The sequence below is a fragment of the Epinephelus lanceolatus genome, chromosome 6, assembly GCF_041903045.1.
Source record: "Epinephelus lanceolatus isolate andai-2023 chromosome 6, ASM4190304v1, whole genome shotgun sequence".
Classification (NCBI taxonomy): Eukaryota; Metazoa; Chordata; class Actinopteri; order Perciformes; family Serranidae; genus Epinephelus; species Epinephelus lanceolatus.
This window is the reverse complement of record NC_135739.1, coordinates 6,759,936-6,781,359: the sequence shown is the minus strand read 5'-3', so window position 1 is coordinate 6,781,359 and position 21,424 is coordinate 6,759,936. Positions and strand designations below refer to the sequence as shown.

The window sequence follows — 21,424 nt, the reverse complement described above, 5'->3', positions numbered from 1 at the left end:
TGTTCCGACCATATTAAACTCATTGTTCCGAAGTCTATTCCGAAATCATCATGATGCCCTGTGGTTAAGGTCTGGTTAGGTTTAGGCACAAAAACCACTTGGTTAGGGTCAGGAAAAGATCATGGTGTGGGTTAAAATGAAAAAGAAAGTGACAAACACATAAGCCGTGAGCCTGCTCCGCCTCAAGCCGGTCGCGGCGCACCATACGCCCGACGCAAGCCATTCAGCACCACGGACAGTCGGACTAATGGGATGTCGAACCAATGACATGAACCCCTTTAAAATGCTATTTCTGGGGCGTCGGTAGCTTAGTGGATAGTGCCGGCGCCCCATATATAGAGGTGATGCCTTGCTGCAGCGGTCCAGAGTTCGACTCCGGCTTGCAACCCTTTGCTGTATGTCGTCCCACCACTCTGTCTGTCTCCCCATTTCACACTGTCCTGTATAATAAAGGCAAAAAGCCCAAAAAAATAATCTAAAATAAATAAATAAAATGCTATTTCTGTGGAGGCTTTATTGTCTTCACAATTTATTGTTTATCTGTGAAATTAAAGTAAATAAAAGCTCTCTTTCCACTGAGGGAAATGGTTTCAGTTTACGATTTGATGCATATAAATCCAGCGTAAGTGACCTTGAGGAGATACAAGGCGGTCAAGGCAGCAGAAAATCAGGCATCTTTTTTTCGTCCTCTTTTTTCCCATTGACCAATTGGATGCTTTGAGAGGTGGGCTTTCTGTGGTGGTCATGACAACTTTACAGTTGAAATGATGGAGTACGCTCTGCCTGGACATTTTAGGAACTAGATACTAATTACTGTGAAATTAAAATACCAAAAAACAGCAGATTGATTACATGGTAGGTTAGTGCGAGGACGTGATGGGGTGGTTGCCTGGCAACAATAAAAAGGTGCATAAAAAGCCTTTTTTTTTTACTTGTGACATTTGATTGTTTTAAAAAAGGCAGTGTGCTTCTAATTTTGCCACCTGCAGAATGCTGTCTGTGAGATCAGGCCTTACCTTTCTTTTCAGACAGAACACAAAGCAAATTTTAGTGGTGGCACTATTGCATACTAACCCAATGAAAATATTTGATTCGGTGCAAAGTTGGTCAAGTGACAGTAAAAGATCTGCATGAAGTTCTGTGTCATCTGCAAATGGTAAAACACTTTTATGACGTGGTGTTATTATATGGGATAAGAAAAGAAGTTAGATACCACTCCCACTCCCCCACCCATCTAATAATTTTCACACAGTCCCTTAAATCTGCAGCAAGTGAGCACTGAGAAGCCGTGTGCTTCTTTTGAAGGTCTCATTTTGCCTTTGTCCATGTTCATCAGACGATGATTAAAGTCATGTTGGGCTGACATTTGCTTTTAAGGCCTATACAATATCTGCTGTACTGTCCACAGAGCCAGAGGGCGAATCATGACACAAAGCCTGCTGTACGACACAAAGACAAACACTGAAAGAAAGAACGACATCTCTGTACTCAACCACCATCGAAGAGGAAAATAAGAATCCTGTTTTCTCTTGTAGACTTTTTGTGTGAGAAAGTCAATAAATAAACCCCCATCAAAGCTTGTAGGACATTTCCTTGTGGCTGGCTTCTGTAGAGCCGACCTTAGATCAGCTGTTTATTCTCCATCTGTGCACATTACATTCATAGTATTGCGATACATCCCACATATTTCTCTTGAGAACGCAAACACTTGATTTCTGCACTCATGCCAAGCCACTCTGTCTCCAGTGTTAATCGAGGTCAGGGTTCACGGTCACTGTGCCCCTTGATGGGTACCCACTCGGGACACCAAACAGTCTGCGGCTTTGTTTACCTTTTTTTCCCCTTCTCTTACAGTCTCAGATCAGTTGACAGGCGCTCACTGAGAACAAGGCGGTTTTGTCCGTTTGACATTCGCCAGAGCAACAAAGAGAATTCACACTGAATCCAGAGCTGGAGCTTGACCATGAGTGTGACACAACACATGAGGAAATGACATGGTTAATGTAACCACAGCTGAGACTGGAGGCTGGTATGTGGAGTGGAACCAGCTCAGACTTGTTACGATGATTTCATTTAAAAAAATAAAATCTCAGCTGTGTTATTCCTTCGCTCAGAACACAAAGAGGCCTATAATTTACACCCAATTTGCATTAAATTACCCGGCATATCCCCGAGGAGTCAGCAGAGGAACACCCTCTAGTGTTCGGCTACAGTCAGTGGAAGCTGTGTTGTTTGTTTGTGATTCAGAATATTGCTTAAAACCTCCACGTTGTTTTAAAAACACAAACAAAACACATAAGGTGCTTAAAAACATGACAGTGTAAAAATTATTCTATAATTACTCTTAATTTGGTTAAGAATGCAAAATAAAAACGTGGTTTGAATATGAATCTATGAGACAATGTCAAAGGGCTGAAATTTAAAGCTATTTTTTTTGTTAAAACTATTAATTTTTATTGTCTCTTCTGATTCTACCATCCTGTCTGTTGTTGTTGTTGTTGTGAGATTTGGCGCCATCTTGTGAATAAAAGCTGACACTGCAGCCCAGGAAAGAACACCAGCTCTCTGATAAGTGTTTGTCTTTGTGCCAAATTTAAACCTCATGCGGATAAAATTTGTATCGTAACAAGACAAAAGAAGCCACACAGGCCTCCAATAAATTTATAAGGAACACTGAAAATGTTCCTCAGCCCTCTCATGCATGAATTGCTACGATCTATGTCAAGTTTTTGTGCAAGTTTTTTGTCAAGTGCTGAAAAGCATGAAAAAAATTATGAAGTTAATTTCCACTCGGGTGGAGAGCATGCATTGCGTTTTAAACTAAAAAATATAAACCATTCAAAAAATTATATATATAGCATGTGAATCTGTAAAAATATATTCAAATGCTGTTAAACTAGTTTGTTTAAAACAAATTCTAATACTGTTCAAAGCCACGCAAAAGCATTGACCTTTGATCCTGACTCCTCAGCTCCTAGAAACTCCTAAATATTGTTTCTGTTACAAAAAGGGTACTTTACCTTCTAATAACTTAATCAATTTATTGTTACTGCAAAGTCACTGCAGATTAAGTATTGTCAAGAACAACAAAGTTGCTGTAATCGTATTAATTGTAGTTGAAATATAGCCACCGATGCATGATGTCCAGTTTAGTGGACAGATGATTAATTGTAATTTCCTCCTCAACATATAATCAGTATTTGGAAATTTTAACAACTGTATTACTCCTTAGATGATACTTGATATTGACAGATTTTACTTACCTGCCAGGGTCTGCTATTGTAGAGGGACTGGCAAGATATTCTTGAGCTGCACATTTCTTGCTTTCCGTCGGCCATCTTGGTTTTGAAAGATTTGTGCTGCACTGACAACACCTGTCCAGTGGGTGGCGGTGTATGTCATGACGCACCAGGGTCCACTGTAGTGACTTAAATGCAACTACAGCATCAAAACCCATGTGTATACAAGAAAATGGCTTTTAAATAGCTGATCACTGTAGTGGCCGCTATATGTGAAAGGGTTAAGTGCACAAGTTTTATCTGCCCCTGTCAGTGTTTTAATATTCTACATTATTAGGTTCACATGCTTTAGGGTGGAGATCTCATGTTATGGTTGTAGCTGGTTGAGATTAATTTATAATAATGCATCATATTTTGTAAACTGATATGTTTTAATCTAAATTAACTTTAGCTGTTAAATAAATGCAGCGGAGGTATAAAATGATTTGAAATGAAAATACTCCAATAAATGTACTTAGTTACATTACACGTATCTTTCACAGGTTTAAGTTACAGATTTAAGACTTGTATGCACTCAGTAAATACATTCGCAAGTTTGTTCAAATCTGTGTCAATGAGTCCTTCTAATTTTCTAAGATAATCCATCCACCTGACAGGTGTGGTGTATCAAGATGCTGATTAAGCAGTATCATTACTTTACAGGTGTGCTTTGGGATGGTCACAATCAAATCCATCCATCCAATTTGAAGCTCTTATCTGGGGCCGGGTCGCGGGGGCAAGTATTCCAGACATCCGAGGTATTCCCAGGCCAGACAAGATACACCGATCAGCCAAAGCATTCAAAGCACTGACAGGTGAAGTGAATAACTTTGATTATTTTATTCCAATGCATTGTTCTGCTGGGAAACCTTTGGTTCTGGCATTCATGTGGATACCACCTGACATGTTCCACCCACTCAAACACCGTTGCAGACCAAGTACCCCCCCTCATGGCAACAGTACTCCCCAATGGCAGTGGCCCCCCAGCAGGATAATGCACCATGCCACACTGCAAAAACTGTTTAGAAATGGCCTGTGGAGCGAGACACAAAGCTCAAAGTGTCAACCTGGCCACCAAATTCCCCAGATCCCAATCTGAATGAGCATCTGTGGCACGTGCCATTAACCCACCTCACAACCCACTGGACTAAATGGATCTGCCGCCAACGCACTGGTGCCAGACACCGCAGGACACTCCCAGAGATCCTGTGTCCATGCCTCCACAGGTCAGAGCCAAGTCTGATCCAAGGAGGCCCCACCTTGGATTAGGGTACATCTGGGGTACCAGCACATCACAAGAATCCTTGAGCAGATTGGGACCTGGGAAATTTAGAAGCCAGGTCCACACCTTGAGCTTTTTGTCACGCTCCACAGGCCATTTCTAAACAGTTTGTGTAGTGTGGCATGCTGCTTTTATATAAACTCTCCAGTGTGTTCTGGGTCTGCCCCGGGGCCTCCTACCAGTGGGACATGCCCGGAACACCTCTAACAGGAGGCGCCCTGGAGGATCCTGATCAGATGCTTGAACCACCTCAACTGACCCCTTTTGACGCAAAAGAGCAGCAGCTCTACTTCGAGCTCCGGCCAGATGTCTCCTCACCCTATCTCTACGGCTGAGCCCAGCCAATGTTGTGACACCAGGGGGCGTGCTGACTCACTCCAAAATGTGCAGTTTTATATTGAAAAAGAAAAAGATATTTACAAAACAAGAGCTACAGAAATGCATGTTATGGTCACAAACCTTAAAAATAAAAACACAGAACATCACCACAGACCCAACGAGTCATTTTCAAGGCAGTCACATTTATTTGTCTTCTTATACACATTTGCTAAGCAGCCTGTTGTGCTAGCACTTGGCTTTGATAGGATTTACTATGGGATTTCCACAATGCTTACTAAAAAATAAATACAAGACAAAGTGTTCCACAGCTCAAAAATATACAAAGGTTTGAAATCAATGTAAACTTTTTTTTTTTTACAGAAGAAACAATTCAACAACCTCTGTGACATCTCCAAAAGTTATTGTATTTACACGTTTGTACAAAGAAAAAAAAATACAAAGCTGAAACCTACAGTATGCAGAGGTCGATGTGAAGTCCAAATGAAATGCATCTAGTACCATAAGTTACTGTGATTCTTCTTTAGTATCTGTTTCAGTCAAGTAAACGAGAAGAGATAAACAGTTTGATGCTGCTAACGTGTGCACGTCCTAGCCTTTGGCAGAAGCATCTACTCCACTCCTAAAGCGTACTCAGAGTGTGGATATTATTCAAGGAAAGTCAAACAGCTCCATGTAAAGGTCTATAAATATCTCCAGGTACAGCAAGAGACAGATGAAACTTCACAAACATCACTTTATCAGTGCAAAAAAAAAAAAGAAAAAGAAAAAGAAAGAAAGAAGGTTGGAATGAAGGTTCACAGACGTAACCCTTTGTGTACCCTGTTACATGACGTTGCATCAGTACGGAGTGTCATTAAGGCCAAAATGAAGTTGATATTTACAGTGTACCTAAAGGGAAGAAATATGGCTACAGAGATACTTTTGCATAATGGCTGAGCACCATCGCTGCATCTATATACTTATAATACTATTGTGAATACGTGGGACGAAGAGTGCCAGGGTTACAACTAAACCTCACTAGTATGGAGCTGCAGCAGTGACAGTAAGTTTTGATACAGAAAAATAAAACACAGGCACTGAAAATGACTTTATTTTGATATTTTTTTGCATTCTGATGTTTTCCAGTAACAATATTCTGATTGTTTCGGAGGTTTTTACAATGACGGCTGTTTTTTTTTTCAGTCTATTCTTTTCAGTTTCAACTTTCTGTCACTGTTTTGGTGTAGAGAAAAACTGACAATGACAAAAAGAATGACTCCAGAATAAAAATAAAAACAAAAATTGCGAGGAAGACAATCCAGGCACTCCGAAAAAATATACAAAAAGCAGGGAAATATTAAAAAGCCTTTGTTGTAGAGGCTAAATCATTTAAAGAGCCAACATTATTCGACCACTGCAGGAATTTGTCAGGGCTTTAAAAACATTTGAAGACCTGCAGTGGTAATTTTTTTTACATATTTTTCGGAGTGCATGAATTGTCTTCCTGTCAATCCAGTTGTTTCCCGTTCTCCACGAGCACCTGACACAAGGTTTTGATCTACATTTGTATATCCTCTTGAGACATGAACTTTTGTTTGGTATGCTTTTTTAATTTCTCCAAGCTATTTGGGATCAGTGAGACCTCATAAGTATATAAAATGAAACATCAACGATAATAAATTCCCAATGTATTTAAATTGGTCAAATTTGTTGTCATATCAAACTACGAACATTATTAATCATAAATAAACACGTTTCAACCATAAAATGTGATCAGGTTTTGGACCTTGTCCACTTTTCTGTCAGGATCAGCTGCAGACTGACTTGGCAGAGATGGCCGCCATCTTGGTTTTACATGGATTAGTGTATTGTGCTCTTACTACCACTAGATGGCACAAAACGTGTCCACAATTGAGGACAACAGGTGAAAGGTCACGTAATCATATGAGGACACGGGGTCTCAGGAGGACATACAGAGCAACAAGTCGTCTGTCTTTTTCTAAAAATAAAAATCTGTTTTAATGCCCGTGTTTCCCTTTTCAACGCCAAATTCTACCTTTCAATGCCAGAACTTCCCGTCACTGTTCAAGCTCAGTACACTTGTAGCTTATGACTGCTCATGCCATCTTCTAATGACACTAAGGAGTTGCTTTCCTATTTGTCTCAGTGTTTCAGTGTCTGAAATAAGATTAAAAATGTATTCGTCTCTTATTAATAAAATAACTATCTGAATAAAATACGTTATTCCAGCAATTCATTGCATTTAAAATGTCATTTTTAGTTTATCTAAAGGTGTAAACCAAATCAGGGAGTGTACGGAGATTTTCTGCATCATTTATAAAAATAAATATATTTAGATTGTTGCGACAGAAAATACAAAACCGTGGCAGGTTATATTTTTGAAGGGGAATAAAATAGTAGAGCCCGACCGACATATAGATACTGAATACTGACATATTGGTATCAGCATATATGTTGTCCAATATGCACTGATATGAAAAGTTTTCCTTATTCAGTGTTATTAAATACCCAATGAAGCTTATAATTTTTGACAATTAAGTTTATTGTTAAACTTGAGGAGTAATTGGACACATGCGTATGTACATAGTTTTTAAAAATCGAGTATCAGTCGGGCTCTGTACCAAAAGACGAGCATTTGGTACGAAACAGTAGCAAATGCCACATCCCTAAATCCAGAATGATAACCTACCCCTTCATCCTCCATCAAAAGAATCTCACTAACACTCCACTTGCTGAGGCTCTCGCTGCTTCGTCACTTACTGTCTCTTGTTAAGATTAAAATAAGGCATATTTGATCCTCCTGAACACTTTCCACTTTCTGCCCCTTTCAACGATTCATAAACGCACTGAATCAGCAAACCAGAAATGACCATTATCACGTTTTTAAAAAACTCCATGATCCTCCTTTTTTCTTTTACAGCCCTCCTGTTTCCCCACCTCTGACTTTTTGATCACTTTTTCGTCTCCCATGTTTAAACACCTGCTCCCTTCACGTCTCCTAAGATTGTCGAGTTAGTGCTTGGCTTTGACGTTTCCTGTCTCACCTCTAATTACTCATCTTATTGCGTGAGAATTTTAAAATGTCGTAGCAGTAATCTATCTTTGATGTAATTTACAGCACGCTGTTAAAAGGACTGTGTAAAATATACAAACATGTCATCAGTATGAAGAGATGCTTTGAGGCTTCACATTTTATTTCCACTGCTGTTTCTCACACAGTGTTTGTCCTGATGATCAGTGAGGGAGTATCAAAAGTTATTTCTATAACTGGCTTGAAGACATGTTAAAAGTGTGTGTGTCTAGTTGCATAGGTATTCACAGAATACATACAGGTAATCTAATATATTCTATTTTTACAAGATATAAATGTCAAACTGTGAGAGTTGCTTCAAAATGCTAGAGAAATCTGACTAATATTTAACATTAGAGGGACAGTTTGGGCTTTTTGAAGAGGGGCTGTATGCGGTACTGAACCACAGTCAGTGTGTTACCTACAGGAGAAGGCGGTCGGCACAGCAACAGTTTGGAGAAGCAGACAGAAAAACACACTCTCACTCACAGCTCATCAAATACAAATGCTCTGTCAGTGGCCTGCCATGTCAACATATGACCCTCCTGCCTCAGTTTTGGATGTTCAGGGGCAGCGTGTCGATTCACGCTCATCTCTTTTCAAAATAAACTTCTGTTTTCACAGGAAATGCACAGTTTTTGCGCATTCAATGCATAGTCTTTTTCAAAATAAACTTTGAATATAGGTTAAAAAACTTTTGTTTGTAGGTTTTCTTCCTCATGTTTAGTCAACAAAAGCAAATAAGTACGTTTGTTACTAACTTTATATAGTATACATCACTAGCATGCTACAACTACTAGCACCCTATGTTGTTTTCAAAATAACTTGATTGACTTTTGGTTTCACACGGGACATGAACGGCGGTCTCCTGGGTAAATACAGAGTACCATAAGTTCCCCTCACCTCCCCTCCTGTCTGCTCCAAGTCAACTTTCTCACGCTTGATGGATGCTGCCACCCGGGGCATCTCATAACACCACTAAAGGGTGCCTCAGTGTGTCAGCGTCTGACGCCGATGAGCCGCCGACCAAACCTCAGTTTTTGATTAGTTGGGAGTGAGACTGAGACCAGGGCTATCTCTCTTTACTGTCAGACATTCATCTCTCAGGGGGAACTTAAGCCAGACATCACTGAGAAAAACAGTAATTTAACATCACTGAACACAGGAGCTGCTGGTCTACCGCTGCCTCAATTGGTTAGTTAGTTAGTGTTAATTTGTGACTTTGGTTAGTTCAGATGCACCAAGGTCACACAGTAACACAAACACACTAACTGATCAAGGCAGCAGTAGACCAGCAACTCCTGTGTTCAGTGATGTTAAATTACTGTTGTTCTCAATGGAGTCTGGTGGCTTTGAAGAGAGCATAGATGGGAAAGTGAAGCTGTTAACATTCCCCCGTTGGCAGTGACTCTAAAAATACTGCACACTTAAACTGACATTGAATATTTTAGGTGGCTGAAATACGTTTTGCTGCTGCCCCTGTCCACAGCAGTACACTGCTTTGCTTCTGTGTCAGTACTCCTGTCTGCTTCTCCAACCTGGAGTGTGCCGACCGATATCTACTGTAGGTAACACACTGACTACGTATAAGTGCCTCATGCAGCCCTATTTCAAAAGAGACAAACTATCCCTTTAATATACTATAGCAGGACTAAAGGCAACCAGTTGTATGTGTTTGTGCCACAAACTAACCCAAGAGTAGTTTTCTGTAAAATGTTTTGCTTATGATTTCTATATGTTTCTAACTAAGCTGGTTCCCTGTTTCTAATGCTCCGTGTTCAGATCATGAGAATATTTCTTTAGAGCTACTGTGTGTATAAAATATTTTTGAACACAGGTAAAAGTGTTTAAAGTATCCACAGAATAACCAAAAGGAAACATCTATAAAACTCAGCCACAATTAGTAAATTCATGATTATTTTCTTAAACAAAATCCCTACTGTTCAGCATACGTTAACATTAACCTCACCACATCTCATATATATTAGAACTCATTCTGGTCCATTTTGGTTTTTTTTTCCACTGTAAACTAACAAAATAATTTCATACCTTCCGACACCTCTACTCTGTTTCCTACGTGGAGCCCTGTGATGAGCGGTCGTCATGAGGACTCCCGTCTGAGTTCTCTGTCTCGCCCTCAGAGATCGCCTGCATGGGCGCTGAGTACAGTCTGCTGCGCATGCCGTATCGGCTGCTGTTGGCGGGTGGGGGGATTCTGGAGCGGCCCTGCCTGGAAGCTGCGGATGTGGAGAAGGATTTCGGGGAGAAGCCCTCAGCGTTGGCTTTGGGATAGGGACTGGAGAGCTGATCTGGTCCTGATTGGTGCTGCTGATGTTGCAGGGGAGAGGCGGGCTCCTCGGGCTGTCTTGGCGACTCCATCAGGGAGTCTCCAGGAGATTTAGAAGAGATGGGGCTCTTGAGGATCTCTGTCGCTGACATGCGGTAACTTGACTCGGAGCGACTGCCCTTTTTGAGCAACAGGAGTTTGAATTCCTCGTTGGAGGTGCTGGACTTCTTTGCATTCCTGTAGATGGGACCGGAGACTCTATGCAGGCCTGGTGGGGTGACAGCAGAGGAGGGGGACACCAGTGAGACGGGGGAGCTCACGGTGCTGCTGGGTGGCGTGTTCCCCAACGCAGCACTGAGCCGGTTCCTCGCATTCAGCTCAGTGGAATCCTTCCTGCCCAACACTTTCCTTTTGGACCTGGAAATGAAGAAATTAAGAATCTCTGTTAACTGTTGTAGATGTGACTAATGTTGGCCACACACTAGAAGAGTTTGGAGAAACTTTTTAATGACTTGAGTCTGACACTCTCTCACAGCTAAAGACAATGGAAGTTTTGTGCCAGTTCACCTCCTGGGCACCACCAAGGTGCCCTGCGGCAATGCACTGTAAACCCCAATTGCTCCAGACGTCCTCCTTCTCACTTGAAATGTGGCTCTTATGTGCTCACCTGTGAATCATAGCGAACAGATCCTCAGTGGTCCGAGCCTTGGTGGGGGACAGAAACACGCTGTCATCGTCTGGCCTTGACTCATCACTCAGAGGGGACACTGCGTTGTCACTGGGTGAAGAGTCTGCTAACGGAAATAAACACGTTCAGTTTTGGCACAAAAATAATTGGTTAAAGTCAGGAAAAGATCATGTTTCAGCATAAAAAAATTCACGTTCGGTGGCACAAAAGTTGCTGGAAAAGCAGAGACGGGTCTGTGGAAAACACTGAGGTTTGGTGGGAGAAATGCGGCTGGGAAATGTCGTGACCAAAAAACGACCGCATTGGATTTGAACAGTGTCACTTAAATCCATGGTTCTCAAATGGTGTGCTCTGAGATTTTGGCTTGCCCTTTGGAAAACCACTGATTTAGGTGACACGCCATCCGCTGTCCCCTCCACAATGACAAAAATTAGCTTATATAACATTTATAACATTTCCCTCTGGTGACTGGGCCGTAGAAACACCAGAAACAAAGGAAAGGTCAAAAAACAGCAGCTTTAAAAACAAATACACAATTTTGTGTTGCATATGTTTTTTTTCTTTCCTGTGAATCTTCATGTGACCCTTCAGATTGATCATGCTCTGCACAGTTTACAACATCTGTGATCCTGTACATCAGGGGTTTCCCAGCTGTTTTTACTCCACATATCGTTATAGATTGATAATTTCATAGTGGACTGGTCGGCTGCTCACAAGTAATTCTTGATACTGAGCAAGAAACTGACATAACTGACAGAGAGAGACAGCAAAAAGTAAGAGAAAAGACATTCAAACAAAAACTAATAAGTAAATACAAGACAATAAAACTAGCAAATGCTCGGAGACTGAATGGCGTGAACAGCGAGTGTCTACCTTTACTTAAGTAATCCTCTGTCTCTGCTGTGGACTCTTCCTTGCCGTCCTGGGAGGCACTCTCGGCTGAAGCACCTGACGACTCATGTTCCACATCTCTGCTCCCGTCATCACTGATCGAGCTCTCTTGCAACGCCTCTGATTGGCCGTCAGTAGCAGGCACTTTATCAAGACCGTTGGATCTCTGTGGTGAACTTTGCTGAACAGAGAGACCTGGTGCTTCTTCTTCAGACGGCTCAGTTCTCTGCTGATCTAAAGGCTCCGACTGCGAGCTGCAGACAGCTGTTTCTACTACCTCTCTGCATGCCTCTCCTTCATGACCTGCGGTCCTCTCAGGGACGTCTAACGACGGCTCTGACTGCAGCGTGAATGCCGTCATGCTCTCTAAAGGAGCCTGCTTGTTCCTCATCTCATTCTGACATGCTGCTTCTCCGTCTGTGAGCTCTTCGTTTGAGGTAAACACGGACTCATACGACCCCTTGGCGGGCGTGTGATGTGAGTTGTGTAACAGGGGACTCTTGAGCTCTACAGATTTACTACAGGAAACAGTGCTAGTCAAGTTCACAGTGGGACATTTGAGTCTGGAAGTTGTTTTGTCCTCGTGGCTTCCTTCATGTTCCTTATTGATGGATCGGAGCTGTACTGAGTGCAGCACTGAGGGTGTGATGGACATGGGGTGGACGTTAAACACCTCTGAGTTAGGAACAGCGACAGGTTTGGCTGTCACTGCAGCTTTTTGTTTGTTTTGGTGAAGCATCTGAATCTGCGTCCTGTACGCTGAAGCCTTGTTGCTGCTGACACTGTGAAGGGCACTTAAGTCGAGGTGGGTTGGAGGGATTACTGGCAGCTCCAGGTCTCTCTTCGAGGAGGAGGACAGCGACTGCAGTGACAGCGACGAAAGAGAGGACTTCCTCTCAGGGACTTTGGGCTTCCTCTTGCCGCTGGATGGTGACAGCGGTCCAGGAAAGAAGGCGGAGGGGAAGGAGGAGGTGGGGGTTTCTGACTGACTCGAGTAGCCGCTGGATGGGCTGGCCAGGCCTGCCAGCTTCTCTGGAGACTTGAGCTTGAACTCTCCCTCCACTGATGGAAGTGAGGGGGTGGTGGCTCTGGAGTCGGACTGGGACGTCTGAGACTCGGAGCTTTCCTGTGACTTGATGCATTCAATGACAGTTGTACCTGTTGCTGTGCTAGAGTTCGACAAAGATCGGTATGGGTCACTGGATTTTAAATCGTTCAGGAGCCACAGATCTGCATAGTCTGACTGTACAACCCCCTCATCCTTAAACGAATGTGCATCTGTGGAGCTAAACACGCCTAAGTCAGGTAGATCAGCTGACTCCCCCCACACCACAAGGGGCTCTCTGACTAGTGAAGAGTTTTCTATATGACTTTGAGAGCTGGATAAAACCAGCTGCAGTTTCCTATCCTTGGAAGACAGTGGAAGTTGCTGCCCGCACGAAATCTTTGGTTCTTTATTGTCAGGGATGTTTCCCTCACTGCATATTTTTCTTAAGGATGAACTCCTCCTAGGCGGACATGGCTTCGCCTTTGGTTTTCTTAAAGAGAGGCAGCGCCTCCCCAGAGTCATGTGACCACTTGAGTCAGACAGGCCGCAATCAGAGCCCGAGGCTGCATAGTTATAAGTGAAGCTTTTGCTACCTTTTATACCACAGTCAAAGTGCATTGAGGTGTAGTAGCCTTCAGTGTCTACGGAGTAGTGTGAGACGGTGTCGGCTTTCTCCGACGGAGGTTTGTCAGAGTAGCTGCTCTCGCAGGTGGCCATGCTGGTGAAGCTGGGGCAGCCCAGGCTGCTCTCAGCCTCTCTGCTCGGCTCAGGGCTGAAGTCCTGTGAGCGTGCAGGGTCAGAGTGGGGGTAACTCCACTCCCCCTCGATGGGAGTGCTGGACCCTGCTTCCTCTAATATGTCCATAGCTGTGGAGGAGAAGGAGCCCGCCCGCTGGGTCCTGAGACCCTGGTAGTGGTCCAGCATGAAGCTAGTCTGGTCATCGTTGGCGTGAGTGGCGGCGTTGAGGGAGAGCTCAGAGTCACAGTGTGAGGAGCCCGTCAGAGGTGGAGAGGCTGCTGGGGGGATTGTCTCTGAGGTCTGTGAGGGGCAGGTGGAGCTGCTCCCGCTCCAGTTCCCACTCGAGGACTGGTGGTCCTCCTTATGGTCCATTTGTCCTCCCAGCACCCCCGCAGCTGAGACAGAATGGACGGGGCTACTGAAGGTGTCCGAGCTGGATGAGATCTCACAACTGCCCATGTCGGCCTTCCTGGGCAGTTGGGATCTGGTCCTCTCCATCCAGCTGCGCTCCGGACTCTCTGACAGCTGCGTGTACTTGAGGCCCAGCTGGCGTTCAGACATGGCCTGATCATCCGTGCTCTCTTCTTCATCCTTCAGAATCAACTCTCCAGGTCCCGGCAGGAAGTCCTCAGCATTAAAGGGGGAGAGCTCCTCCTCATCGTCGTCGCTGTCATGATGCCCGTTGTCTATCATCCGGCTCCCGTCTCTGGGCAGACTCCGGGAGCGCAGGCGTGCACCCACAGAGGCGGAGAACATGGCGTCAGCGCTGTCTGGCAGGCACAAGATGTTGCCTGCAGAGTGGGAGAGGGAGAGGGAGACTCCCTGGCCTCTCTGGGCCCTGATCCTCCTCCGAGACGGCGCTCCTGAGATCAAAAAGTCTTCTGTCTGGCAACCTGAGTCTCTGGTGCTGAGATGGCTGGCCAGCTCCTCGTTGGAGGGAGTGATGTTGGGACTGGCATGAACTATCACAGTCCGCTCTCTGGAACCAGGAGAGTCATCAGAGTCTGGAAGAAGAAAGAAACACTAAACATTACAAAAAAAATTAAGTCTCAGATACAGCTATAGAATAAAAAATGAATAAAAATGGTGGTCGGCACGCCTCCAGTTTGGAGAAGCAGGCAGGAGAACTGCCTTGGGAGCTCAGCAGTGTGATTTCCGACCAGACTCCATTGAGAAAAACAGTAATTTCACATCACAGTACACAGGAGCTGCTGCTCTACTGCTGCCTCGATCAGTGAGTTTATTTGTGGTGTTGTGTGACTGGTGTTTTAAAGGGTTAGTTTGGATTCAACACAGTCACACAGTAACACAAAAAAACTCACAAATGAGGCAGTGGCCGTCCAGCAGCTCCTGTGTTCAGTGAGCTTAAATTAGTGTTTTTCTTAATGGAGTCTGGTGGCTTTGAGGAGAGCATGGATGGAGAACATAACATATGACTAAGGCGAACAACCTCACACAACCTCACTCAAAAAAATCTGAACTACCCCTTTAAACTTATTTCTCTGTATCTCAGTGTCTACAACGTTCCCAGCTCAAGCCTGGCTGGGAACTTCTATTGCATGTCATTTCCCATCTCTTTCTCCTCTCATTTCCTGTCATCTTTCCACTCGCCCCTGGCTAATAAAAGCATGAAATGCCCCAAAATATCTTAAAAAGCAGAACGCACTAATACTGAGAATAAGCCTCACAAGCTGACGTCTCTCATATTTACATTGACGTACTATAAAGCTGATCATTCTGCTTTTCTTTTACAGTTTACTGACATGGATAAAATCTGAACACAAAATGACACATACAATTGTGTCACTGTCTTTACAATTAATGTGATTTAGACCTTTAACACCAGGATGTCAACAGTTACAGTTTAAGACTTTTTAAGGACCTGCAGCCACCCTGAACACAAAATCCTTTTATTTAAGTGGCAGCAAATAACACAAACTTTTATTTCACTTTAACACTTTGCATCCATCTTTTTAAGTCTTTGTGACAGACAGGCAAGAGTGTGATGATCATGATGAGGTACGTACCTAAATCTTGCTGCACCTGTCGGGGAACACCGGCGACAGTCCTCCGTCTCCTCAGCTTCCTCCTCCTCTGAAGCACAGACTGCGAGTGAACGAGCGAGCAGCGCACACTAGCATCTCTGTCAAAGCCAACGCCTGCAACAGAGACGGGACATCTGAGGAATCTTTGATTAGCAGCAACTGCAGTGTTTTCCTTCTTCAACTCTCACGCTGTCTCGTAAAAAAAAAAAAAAAAATCTGTAACACTCTGCTGAACTAAATTAGATGTTCTACAAAAATAGCAGTGAGGAGTCGACGACAGATCTCTGATGGAGCTTAAAGCCACAGTAAGACAATCTAATCTGGGTGCTCAGAGTAAGATGTGGAGTTATTAAATACTTGATGTTGTTTAAGCTGCTGAAAACATGCAAAATAAGCCATATAACACAACAGATAACATCAGTATGTTGATGTCTGTACAAACCAAAAGAAAACTCCTGCTCTGTGCTTCAGCTGTGTTGTGTTTCCTCCTTGTTTGCCTCCCTCAGTTGACGTTATGACTATCATGTGATAGCAGGTCAGGCCTTTCAGCACCATAGCAATTGCTGGACTTTGCTTACAATGTGCATTTTTCCCCTCAACTGTGTCTGACTCAGCCAGTGTTGGCGTACAACTCTTCTTTTGAGTCAATGTGAGCGAGAGTAAATTACATCGGGGCAGGCCTTTTCAACAGTTCGCACAGAACTAATTGGCATTCATGTCACAGCATCTCGCCTCGCAATCACAGGCACAAAGCGCTGAAGCATGAGAAAGAAAGTTAACGGGGCTCAAAGCATGACTTGCACATGGAGAGAGATTCTCTGTGGCAACACAAGACTTTGATACTGATGAGGGTTTATACTTAATTGTAACATTTCCAAATTGCTTGAAAATATTTCTTTTTTTTTTGTTATGTGTGCAAAGTAGACTACAAACAACTGTTTTACTGAGGAGAACAACAGTATGTGCAGTCACAGTTTGACTTTTTGGGAAACACGCTTTTCGCATTCTTGCTAACAGTTAGCTGAGAAGATAGATACCACTTTCATGTCTGTGCACTAAATGGAATGGTTAAGTTAGCTTAGCTTAGCATAAAGACTGGGAACAGAGGGAAACAGCTAGCCTGGCACTCTCAAATGTTTAAAAATACACTAATTCGCCTTCTTGCTAACAGTTAGCTGAATAGATCCATACCACTCTCATGTCTGTGCACCAAATCAGATGCTATGGCTAGGTGACGGTTAGCTTAGCATAAAGACTGCAAACAGAGGGAAACAGCTAGCCTGGCACTACGAAATGTTTTAAAATACACTAATTCGCCTTCTTGCTAACAGTTAGCTGAGAAAATCGATACCACTCTCATGTCTGTGCACCAAGTGAGACGCTATAGCTGGGTGACAGTTAGCTTAGCATAAAGACTGGGAACAGAGGGAAACAGCTAGCCTGGCACTCTCAAATGTTTAAAAATACACTAATTCGCCTTCTTGCTAACAGCTAGCTGAGAAGATCCACACCACTCTCATGTCTGTGCACTAAATAGATGCTATAGGTGACAGTTAGCTTAGCTTAGCATAAAGACTGCAAACAGAGGGAAACAGCTAGCCTAGCACTCTCAAATGTTTTATAAGACACTTATTCGCCTTCTTGCTGACAGCTAGCTGAGAGGATCCATACCATTCTCATGTCTGTGCACTAAATGAGATGCTATGGCTAGGTGACAGTTAGCTTAGCTTAGCATAAAGACTGGAAACAGAGGGAAACAGATAGCCTGGCACTACCAAATGTTTTAAAATACACTAATTCGCCTTCTTGCTAACAGTTAGCCGAGAAGATCGATACCACTCTCATGTCTGTGCTCTAAATAATACACTATGGCTTGGTGACAGTTAGCTTAGCTTAGCATAAAGACTGGGAACAGAGGGAAACAGCTAGCCTGGCACTCTCAAATGTTTTAAAATATACTTATTCCCCTTCTTGCTAACATTTAGCTGAGAAGATTAGCTTTGCTTAGCATAAAGACTGGAAACTAAGGGAAACACCCTGCAGCTAGCCTGGTGCTATCAAATTTTTAAACACACACACACCAGCATGTCTAAAGCTCATTATCAGCGTGTTATATCTTATTTTAAACCTTTATTTTAGCATTTTCAGTATCAAACAAACACTCAGCGCATAATTTTTAATTTCAGAGAATATTTGAGACTGGCTAGTACTCGCTCTAACCATGACCTTTTTGCCCTCATCCTAACCACTTCCAACCTGGACACGTCAACATGATGAGTACCGGCCAATCACAGCACTCAATGAGATACATAGGGATGGGTGTAAATAGCAGAGTAGCTGCAGTGTGATTATTCTTACCTGTGTGCAAATAGACACAATCTTTATGCTAAGATGAGCTAACCGTCTTCTGGCTGAAGGCTTATATTTAACAGACCATGAGAGTGCTGTCAATCATCTCATCTAACTCCCAAGGAGCAAGAAGGCGAGCACATTTCCCAAACAGTCCAACTATTCCCTTAAGAAGAGCTAAAGAAAGCTGCTAAGGAACAGAGTGACAATCTCTCCTAACAAAGAAGTTCAGGATCTCTGCACCATCGCTCAGTCCTGTCACAATACACAGATTCAGACATGAAACAGAACGCTGTAAATTTACCAGTCACATTAATGGGGATGACGCATGAGGTGATGACTTGTGAATTGGTTTTCATTCTTTCCTCTGGGGTGGGCAGCGGCAGGGCTTTAGACCAGTTAGTCTGCTTGTCCAGGGTGGAGGGGATGTTAGGGATGGGAAACTTAGGCCGGTGACCTAAAGCCACCCCGTCAGTGTCAGGGTCAGAGGGCGCAGCCTGCAACAGATGGATATTTGCATGGTTAGGTTGTTAAGGTTAGGTGGCATTACGTGAGAAATGGTAAGGCAGAGTAAAAAAATGACCAAACTCGGTTTCAGGAAGGGGTATGTGTAGAGTACAGTGATTAAAGTCAGGGTTTGTATTGTCAAAGTGTCTATCTGGGAAAGAGATGAACACTAGATGGAGAGATTAGTGTCTTATTAATCTGCTGCAAAGACTGCTTACTGTCAGAGCGGAGGCAAATCAATACACATGCCCTTCCAGGAGCTGAGTTTCATGTTTGATCCATTAAAGGAATACTTCACCCACAAAATAATTATTTGTATAGCAATTACTCAACTTGTGATACAATGAATTTGTGGGGAAAACTTTATTTTTCTCACATGCCTCCATGGTGAACAAAGAATCCAAAAGCTTGGAAATTTCTTTATAAACTGAAGACATAGGGGTCCACGTTTACCAACAGCAAACTATATCAAAATATCACTTTACAAACTCTGCAGTATAATCCAAGCCTCATTTTTCCAATCGTATGCTCAGACAGCCCTGTATGATGGGGAACTGAGCGGGAAGAGAAACTTAATTTATGCTCTCTTCAAAGCCACACTCCATTGACAAAAACAGTAATTTTATGTTGGTAAACACGGGAGCTGCTGGTTGACCGCTGCCTCCATCAGCAGCTTGTTTTTGTTATTGTGTGACTTTGGTGGATCTGAACTAACCCTTTAAAACCCCGAAGTCACACAATAACACAAACAAAAGCGACCATTTGAGGCAGTGGTAGACCAGCAGCTCCTGTGTTCTGCGTCGTAAAATTACTGTTTTTGTCAGCGGAGTCTGGTTTGAAGAGAGGTTAAATTAAGTTTTACTTTTAGTTAAGTGTCCCATCAGAAAGGAGTGGCTATTTGGGAAGTACTGAGCATAAAACTGCATAAAAGAGACTTGGATTATATAGTTTGTAAGTAGATGTTTTGATGCAGTTTTGATGTTGTTAAATGCGGAAAATCTTTTTTTTTTTTTGATTCTTCATTCACCCTGGAGGCATGCGAGAAAAACATAGTTTTCTTCACAAATTCAACACAACACAGGATGACTACTTGATATACAAATGATCTTATTTTTGGGTGATATATTCCTTTAAGTAATGTAAATAAAAAGCATGCTTTAGAGAGAGACAGAAATGGAAAGCACAAGAAACAATCAAATAATCTACTCAGCAGGTTTCATGCAAAAAATAAGTGCACAAAGGAGAAATTTAGAATTTAAAACATGGTAAAACCAGGAAACATTGTTATACCTTCAAATCAAGTTAACAGCACTGACTGTATCCAGGCTTCCAAAAATGTCTGACCAATAAAAAGTTTGGCACACACTGTACAGCACATGTCGTGATAAATACTAATTCAGCTCTGGGGAAAATAGACCTTCACTTAACGGCTACTGCACGGGACAGAAATGTGACAAACAGTAATTTCCAGTCACAACATGCTGCTTTGGGAACTCTTAGCTCATGCTCCGAAAATCTGTGGCTCCTCAAGTGACTCTCCTGCGTAATACCAAGTCTCCGGAAATATTTGAGAGGAAATACTTTGCAGTAGCATTCCTGTGAACGGCAGCTTCAGTATCAATCACTGCACAGTCCTCCCCTCTGACTCCTCCAGAACTCCAGATCCTTTTTCCATGGGCCTCCTCAGACTTTCAAACTTAAATACTCTAGATCCCCTCTTACTTACACCACTGTGATAAATCAATTTAGACTATTAAGTTCTTACCTTGAGATTCCTACAGAGAGACACATGTGAAACTGGGAGTGATTCTCAGGCTCAACTGGTTCCCACCTCCACAACCCGACAACCTCCCACCCCCATTTAAAGCCAGCTCTTGAGCCTTTGTGCTCTCTGTTCCCGGCAGACCAATGAGACCCCGACAAAAACCCCGACCACAAAAGAAACCGGTTTCCTTGGAAACTTCTCGCAACTAGTAGAAAAAAAAAAAAGAAAAGGAGAAGCATTTACAGCTGATTTGTTTCAAGAACAGAGAGGCGGTTTTTAGGAGAGGAAGGATGAAAGAGGAGGAGAAAGAGACGGTGAAGAAAAGGGAGGAAGAGTGGACACGTACAGGATGAGAGGGGAAAAAAGGAGTGGCAGTGTTTGGTGTTTGTCCACGGACTCATTTCGCTCTCACAGCGGGCATCAGGCACGATATATTTGGTGAAAAAAAAAAGCTGCAGAAACATGAGGATGTCAGCCCTCTCAGAGATGGGTGCAGTGAGGAAACCGCAGCACTGAGGGATCATGGGTAATCACAGGCGCAAGCTTGGAGAAGTCGACCCTATCATTAGAGAAACCCCGGCTGCTGGGCGGCTGTGACTATGGCCCTCACACACACATTCCTCACATACTGCACAGCCCGGCCCTTCACATGGACTGCTGTCTGAGTGCGTCAATATATGACGTGTCGGCGGGGATGAAACTTTAAAGTGGTTCTCTGCTTCAGTTTCACTACAAACACGTTACACCATGTTCCTGACTGGTTAGAGCAGGATGCTAACAACTGTCGGAGAAAGGCTGCATTAAGTGGGCATGCATTTAAAGAGACTCATTATGTAAATTAGAAGGAGTCAAACAAACAAGAACAGGTAAGGAGTTGAGAATAAAGTGTTAGAAGGAGCACGCAGGAGCCAGGAGGGAGGGAGGGAGGACCACTACCTTTCTGCTCCAGGGAGAGAAGTGGCAACATTCGGTAGGGGAGGAGGAGCGGGTGGATTCAAACTGAAGTACAGGGCGAAACAAAAAAGGACAACAAAACCACATGACATAAATGAACATGGAGATATTCAACATAAACACACACATGGACAAAAAAGACAGCAACACTGGGGGTAACCTTGGTGAGGATATTTCAGTCAG

The 21,424-nt window shown here is 43.2% G+C and overlaps 1 protein-coding gene across 3 annotated transcripts in view; it reads right to left on the bottom strand.

Moving 5' to 3' along the window:
- Positions 1–5,061: 5,061 nt before the first annotated feature.
- Positions 5,062–21,424, bottom strand: part of nhsa (Nance-Horan syndrome a (congenital cataracts and dental anomalies)) — a 95,119-nt gene continuing 78,756 nt past the window's right edge. The window contains exons 4-9 of one of the 3 annotated variants that reach the window (XM_033622109.2): positions 21,224–21,286; positions 18,320–18,512; positions 15,649–15,780; positions 11,818–14,625; positions 10,924–11,050; positions 5,062–10,673 (exon numbers count right to left, since the gene is read on the bottom strand). In XM_033622109.2, coding sequence (XP_033478000.2) covers positions 10,043–10,673; positions 10,924–11,050; positions 11,818–14,625; positions 15,649–15,780; positions 18,320–18,512; positions 21,224–21,286 — 3,954 coding nt within the window. In that variant the 3' untranslated portion in view covers positions 5,062–10,042. Of the gene's footprint in view, positions 10,674–10,923; positions 11,051–11,817; positions 14,626–15,648; positions 15,781–18,319; positions 18,513–20,287; positions 21,191–21,223; positions 21,287–21,424 lie in introns of those variants that run through there. The other 2 variants (XM_033622110.2, XM_033622111.2) reach the window with 2 other exon arrangements.